Consider the following 7,162-nt stretch of genomic DNA (forward strand, 5'->3'; position numbering starts at 1 on the left):
CTCCTATATACAAAGGACAAATGGACTGAGGGAGAAATTTGGGGATCAGCACCCTTCACAATAGCCTCAACTAATCACCCATCTAGTTCTATAATCTAAGTGTATACTTAGGTGTATCTACACCACTTTCAGGTAATATGAAGGAAGTGTTCAAAGTGTGAGTGGGTGAAATGTATGTGCTCTCTGTGAAGAGAGCACGCGCTTCTGTGCTTGAGGGCTCCGCAAAGTCACCCCATGTGGGACCTACACTGGGGTCTTTGTGCACCTTGACCATCAGAAGGGTTGCAAGCCCCTTCCATGCTGGTATGTCCAATCTTTTGAAACTACAGGCTTGCTCACCTACAAAGTTCATGGTTAAGAACCTCACAATGGAATCAAAAACTGAATGAACTTTTCATAATGTTCTAAGTAAATTCTCAACTTTGTATTGGGCCGCATTCATAGATATCCTTGGCCACAGGGGCCTATGGGCTAGAATGGACAAGCCTTAGATGGTTTCTACCAGAAGGTGATTTTTCGCCTACTCTTGTCAATCTAAATAAACCAACCAACAAGTAATCAGAGGTCATTTATTCTAATAAATAATGAGATGTCTTTTAGACGTGTGTTTGCATGCTTTGTAGTTGCCTGTGAGCTTCTCAAAGAAGTTGGGACAAAGAGAAGTTTATAAAAAAACAATAATAAAGGAATATTACATCTAACATGCTGAGAGACTACTCTTTGGCCATGTTTGATTAGCCTTGGTTGTGTACAACATAACCTAGAGTCATCGGAAATGAGGAAATCTCAAATTGCCTACATCATATTAACCTGTAGGGCATTGTCTTGATTAGTAATTGCCACAGGAGGATTCACCCTCCTAAGCTTCTGGGTAGCCAAACAGTTAGATATTCTTGCTGTAAATAGAGGTTTCTCTCCTGTCAGCCAGTTCTTAAATAACCATTCAGAGGCTAAATATCAATTATAAGTGTTTTACCAATGGCTCAGACTTATAGCTAGCTAGCTCTTCCTTTAAATGAACCCACTTCTATTCATCTAAGTATTGCCACATGGCTGTGACATTTATTATTCTCCTGGCATGTTGCTTCTTGAAAGGCTATTTGGCATCTCCCAGACTCCACCATTCTTCTCCTGTAGCTCTGCTTGAATTTCCTACCTGGCTCTATCCTGCCTTGCCATAGGCCAAAGAAGCTTTTTTATCAACCAATGAGAGCAATACATATTTACAGTATACAGAAAGACATCCCACAGCATCTTGAAGGTTGGTACATCAAGCAAGAATGTAGAAGTCTTGTTCCGGTTTCTCATTCCTCACCCTGTGCATCTCTTCCTCCATATCCTTGGTGGCATCCTTCATAGGAAGCCAACCAATGTAAGCTTGGGTCTCTGAAGTCTATGGGAAGCTGCAGGAACTAGCCACACATAGTGAAGGGTTGTAGGACCCCAGTGTGTGTGAGGTTTCTAAGAAGCACAGGTAAGCCTTGGAAGTGGCAGCTAATATGAGGGGGGAAACCGTGGAGTACAGCCTGTCACTGAGATCCAAAGGTGTTTCAGTGTCAGAGCTGATCTGAATTAGAGGTTGCACACCTGGTGTCTGCTGCAAAACTGACCTTCTGATGACTTTCTGAAGACGATCCACACACTCTGGAATCACAGAAGTGATGTTATGAAGGAAGTCGTCAGGAAACACCTCTTTTCTACTATGTTATCACAGTAGAAACTCCATGACTCTGTACCAATCAATTGCATCTCTCTCTCTCTCCCCCTCCCCAGGGTCTCCTACATCGCTCCTGCTCCCTCTGCCGTCTGCTTCCTGTGTTGACCATGCCCAGGTGGAGCTGCCTGGTGACGGGAGCAGGAGGGTTTCTGGGCCAGAGGGTCGTCCGCATGTTGACTCAGGAGAAAGAGCTGCAGGAGATCAGGGCCTTGTACAGGTCCTTCACTCCAAAACACAGGGAGGAGCTATCCAGTAAGTGTCCTAGAGGCTGGTGAACATGTACTAGGGGTGGGGAGGGGTCTCTTGTCACCAAATAAAACAGGTAGATCTGTAAAAGAGGCTCAACAGAGATAATCACAGTTGGTGCCGCATATGGTCAAGAAGACAACTGACTTCTCCACGATCCTGCAGCTAAAATAAGACAAGGAAGGGTAGGCGTCCAGGTCTGGAGGTCTATCCTTTAAAGGCTGGGATGTGGCAGCCTCTCTCTGGTTCTTCTACTGGAGCTCTGGAAGACACAGTCTGAGTAACCTGTTGCTTATCCGGGTTACTCTTACGTCTTTATGCCTGGATATTCACAATCTAAGACCACTGTTACAGCTTCCCACACAGGACTCTCCCTCTGCCAATCCACAAGTGATTCCCCTTTTCTGTCAATCAAATCCTACTTCTCCCGTTTCACATTTGACTGCCACCACTTCATGAATTTCCATAACTCTGTTTTCATGTGCAAAGCACAAATGACATCTTCCTGCTCGGATTCATTTCCACAAAAGGATGGGGGTGGAAACGATGCTCCCTCCTTCCCTCCAAATGCTGCATTCTGACTGCTGTGCATCTATTGTTCCTTCAGTAGAAAGGCCTCCTCCCCAGAATCCCCTCGCTCTGGCTGCCCTTGAAGGCCTGGGCAACTGACACTGTGTCAGGAAACTTCCATTCCGAGCAGGAGGGTTTCCCAATGAGCTGCTTTGTGTTTCTCAGAGCTGCAGACAAAAGCCAAGGTGACCGTGCTGAAGGGAGACATTCTGGATGCCCAGTGCCTGCGGAGAGCCTGCCAGGGCATCTCTGTTGTCATCCATACTGCGGGCGCTGTTGACATCTCGGGTGTCATTCCTAGACAGACCATCGTGGATATCAATCTGAAAGGTACAGTACCTCAGGAAGATATAGAGTGAGTGGGAAAATCTGAATGGCTAAATAGCATGAGGACAGGAAGGGACATGCCGACCATGGAACATCTGCTCTGCTCTGGGTTACCTCGGCTTGCCTGCCCAGCGAGCAGAACTCAGGGCTATGGTGTTTAAAAGAAGACAATGGACTGAGCGAGGAGGGAACAGTGGCCCCACAGGCAATCAGTAGGAGAGAAGAGATATAAAGTCACAGCCTTGACACTCTGACTGCTAGGGAAGTTCTACTGTTCCTCCCTGCCAAAGTGAGGGGACGTCATCTCCAAATGTTTGATGTCCATCCACCCACTGCCTCTCTGAAGCAGACCCTGGCCTTTCCTCTGTAGAGAGCCATCACAGCTGCTCCACAGGGGTCTGCCAAGAAAAATAACCCAGCACTTGTTTTCTTAAAAGCAACAGTTTTTCAATTTCCACAACGCCATCTCTTTAGATCAGCACCAATCTCCTCTTGAAGACTGGTCCTAGCCAGAGCACAGTGTCTTCCTCAAATCCCCGTCCCTAAATGCTTAGTGCCTCTGAAAGTAGATTCCAATATACTTTAATAAGGACTTTACCATATAACACGATCACTCTGACTGCCTCCAACCCCAAGATAGTCTTCTTAGTACCACTGTGCTCCGAGGTCCTGCCTGGCATGTATGCTCCAGGTGACCTCCAGATTTAGTGACTCCGACTCCTTTTCCAAATCAACGAAATATTTGGGTATTCTCCATTACCAACTCAAAGGGAATCCTTTGAGTACTACCTACCTTCTTCGCTCATACCTTTCACTTTGACTCCTGCTGGGAATATAGGATTCTCAATACTGAATTAGTCTTTACTAAATGAGAAAAAACACAAGCCTTTAGTGTCTAATTGTGAGTGTATACTGCATCCCCAGGGGTACTGGTACCCATCTGTCATCCTAGCACTCAGGAGGCTGAGTCAGGAAGATCATACCTTCCAGGACAGTCTGGATGGCACAGTCAAGAGACTCTACCTGAAAAGTAAAATAAAAATACATATTGCTTATATGTGCATACCTGAGAGGGCATGCTGTAAGTTCTGCACTACGTCTGAGAAAATGTGTCTTGAATTTTTGGATTAAACGCTGGCCCTCCTTTAATGAAAGGAAATGCATGAACATAAGTAACTGTTAGCTTTTATTTGGGGGAGTCATCTTTTTGACTTTTTTGTTGTCGTTGTTGCTGCTGGGCATCAAATCTTCAACACAAGGCAAAGGCTCAACCACTGAGCAACATCCCCAAAGTAAATGGGAATTTATTGATGCCAGTTTTTAGAAAACAGAAAGGAATAATTTTCCAGAATGAAGATGCTGGCTTTAGTTTGTAGCTCCTTGAAACATAGCAGTCACCTGGAAAGAGGGACCCTCAACTGCAGAGTTGCTTCCATCAGATTGGCCTCTGGGGATATCCATGGGCTACTTTCTTGATTAATGATTGATATGGGAGGGCCCAGGGCCACTGTGAGCTCTCACCACTTGGCAGGTGGTCCTGCATTCTATGGGTAAGCTTGCTGGGCACAAGGGAAGCAAAGTAGTAAACAGCATTCCTTCATGGTTTCTGCCTTTGTTCCTGGGGTGACTTTCCTCAGTGAAACTTATGAGAACATCTAAGCCATATATAAACCCTTTCACAGTAATAGAAAGCAAACTAAGACTCAGTGGCTCAGTGGGGCGGGCCTTGTCTAACATAAGGAAGAACCTAGGTTTGATCCCTAGCACTGAAAAGTAAGTACATGAGGAGAGAGGGGGGGGGGAGAGAAAGAGAGAGAGAGAGAGAGAGAGAGAGAGAGAGAGAGAGAGAGAGAGAGTTTTATGAATTCAGAAACCTAGAAATCTCTGTTTTCCAGAATCTAATTTTTGGCTATAGAATGGCGATTTGAGTCAAGATCAAGTAAGAAGGCATTTGGGTCTGTAGCGGCCCTTCCAGTGGGGTTGAAAAGGAGATGAAGCTGATGCCATAGCCACAATGGGCCCTTTGGTTTATTTCCTGTCGATAATGGCAAGCTTTCTGTGAGCAGGTACTCAGCTCCTGTTGGATGCTTGTGTGGAAGCCAGTGTTCCAGTCTTCATCTACAGCAGCTCAATTTCCGTGGCTGGACCAAACTCCTACAAGGAGATCATCCGGAATGCCTGTGAGGAAGAGAATCACGAAAGCAAGTGGTCTGATCCATATCCATACAGCAAGAAGATGGCTGAGAAGGCAGTGCTGGCAGCCAATGGGTGCACCCTGAAAGATGGCGGCACTTTGCATACTTGTGCCTTAAGACTCCCATTCATCTATGGAGAAGGAAGCCAAACAGTTTTGGGCTCAATGAATAGAGCACTTGAAAACAATAGCGTTATTTGGCATATTTCGACATTCTCTGTGGGCAACTCAGTGTATGTGAGCAATGCGGCCTGGGCACACGTTCTGGCTGCCAGGGGCCTACGAGACCCTAAGACGTCACCAAACATCCAAGGGCAGTTCTACTACATCTCAGATGACACTCCTCACCAAAGCTTTTGTGATTTAGTTTACAACCTGAGCAAGGATTGGGGCCTCCGCCTCTATTCTGGTTGGAGCCCTCCCCTGCCCCTGCTGTACTGGCTTGCCTTCCTGCTGGAAGTGGTGAGCTTCCTGCTGCGTCCAATCTACAACTACCAGCCTCCCTTCACCCGCTACGTGGTCACACTGTTAAATAGTGTGTTCACCTTCTCCTACAAGAAAGCTCAGCGCGATCTGGGCTATGAGCCTCTTGTCAGCTGGGAGGAAGCCAGGGAGAAAACTTCAGAGTGGATCGGGTCACTAGTGGAGCAGCACAAGGGGACACTGAACACAAAGACTCAGTGATGTGACAATGGCAGCGACATGGCCCTGGGTGCCTTCAGGAAATATTTGTCAGGTCCTCCAGAAGGGACAGAGGCAGAACCCAGGTCCTGCTGCCTCCCTTTCACACAGAGACCAACTCAGTCTCTTCCTCATTCACCCCAGCTTTGCCGGTCACTGCCCCAGCCACAGGCTTTCCTCAGCACCGGCCCAACTGCATATGGTCTGTGGCGCCTCAGCTCCTAATTCCAAACTATTCAGACCCCATGGACCTGAGAGCTCTCTCCTTTGGTTTCACCTACCCACTAAAAGCATAGGTTGTTCTTGCGAAACTCCATTGCTTTATGAAGCTCCATAAAAGCAACAATAAATATTTGGCAATGCCTCACTTGTAGAAGTTATTTTTCTCTTCTATTCTCCTACTTCGTCTGGACAAGGCCGTGATAGGATCAGAAAGGGATTGGAGATCTTAGGTGGACAGAGGAAAATCAGGGCAGGGTGAGGGATATGAGACTAATCCACCATGGCCTACATGGCCTGGAATTGCCTAGACTGACTGGGGGTGCCGAGATTGAGACACGGAGGCTTCTTTTTAGTTAGAAGAACAGCAAGCTTTATTTTGCCCAGCAACCTTTTATAGCTCTACTGCTTCTGTGGAGAAACACCAGCCAGAAATAACACAAGCATCCTTGCCAATTACAGACCACAAGGAAGTTCCGCTGTCAGTCAGGGGGAGTGAGGGCAGCTGGATGACAACACTACTCCATGCCCCTTGTCGCAGGGGTGTCCTAGATGACTAGATGACTGTATTTAATGGAAATGGGACCGACCCTGAGAGAAGCAAGGCTAAAGTCACAATGGCTCCAGGAGATTCTGCAGTGGGGACAGGAGGAGACTCCCTCCAATGAATGTTCTCAGAGTTACAGCTTTCCTCACAGCTAAATCTACACATCTGTCTGATGTTTGTGTTCCAGTTTTCCTGTAAATGTGTTAGGAGGAGAACAGTGGGCAGAGGCTAAGAATGTTTCTCTCCCTAGCTCTGGACAGAACTGTAAAGAAACCCACTTCCCCTGGCAACCTAATGTCTCAGAGTTTTCTGTTTCTAAAGCACAGAGAATTGTATCTCAAATCCCAGACTCCTGGGACCAGTTGTGTGTAAGCTTAGACAGCAGAGGGTAGATGTAGGTTGATACTCTGGGATTGGCAGCAGTTGCTGGAGGTGACAGATATATCCCCTTTCCAAGCATGGTGGCACCAACTGCCTATAAGGGGATATTGAGAATGGGCAATGGGCTCCATCATGGCCTAATTTGGAAGGAAGCTGTGCTATTGTGTTTGTGGTTGGAAAGTTCTCGGAAGCTGTTCTTAGGAATTCTAAATCTTCTCACTTACCTTTGTTGGTTTCAAAAAAAATGTGAAAGTGTAGTTGGTTTTTGTTGTTGTTGTTT

At 46.5% G+C, this 7,162-nt stretch overlaps 1 protein-coding gene across 1 annotated transcript; it reads left to right on the top strand.

The window, feature by feature from the left end:
• The first annotated feature begins 1,803 nt into the window (after positions 1 to 1,803).
• Positions 1,804 to 5,760, top strand: LOC142853903 (NADPH-dependent 3-keto-steroid reductase HSD3B3-like). Its single transcript, XM_075979059.1, has 3 exons — positions 1,804 to 1,969; positions 2,699 to 2,863; positions 4,927 to 5,760. The coding sequence occupies exons 1-3, from the start codon at positions 1,825 to 1,827 to the stop codon at positions 5,736 to 5,738; spliced, it is 1,122 nt and encodes a 373-aa protein (XP_075835174.1). The 5' UTR covers positions 1,804 to 1,824; the 3' UTR covers positions 5,739 to 5,760.
• Positions 5,761 to 7,162: the final 1,402 nt, after the last annotated feature.

This window comes from Microtus pennsylvanicus, chromosome 7 (genome assembly GCF_037038515.1).
Source record: "Microtus pennsylvanicus isolate mMicPen1 chromosome 7, mMicPen1.hap1, whole genome shotgun sequence".
NCBI lineage: Eukaryota > Metazoa > Chordata > Mammalia > Rodentia > Cricetidae > Microtus > Microtus pennsylvanicus.

Bases quoted from the DNA above. Each gene is read 5' to 3' on its own strand.
- LOC142853903 (XM_075979059.1), top strand. From the start codon at position 1,825: ATGCCCAGGTGGAGCTGCCTGGTGACGGGAGCAGGAGGGTTTCTGGGC. The intron at 1,970-2,698 runs GTAAGTGTCCTA...TGTGTTTCTCAG, and splicing joins ACACAGGGAGGAGCTATCCA to AGCTGCAGACAAAAGCCAAG. The intron at 2,864-4,926 runs GTACAGTACCTC...TTCTGTGAGCAG, and splicing joins CGTGGATATCAATCTGAAAG to GTACTCAGCTCCTGTTGGAT.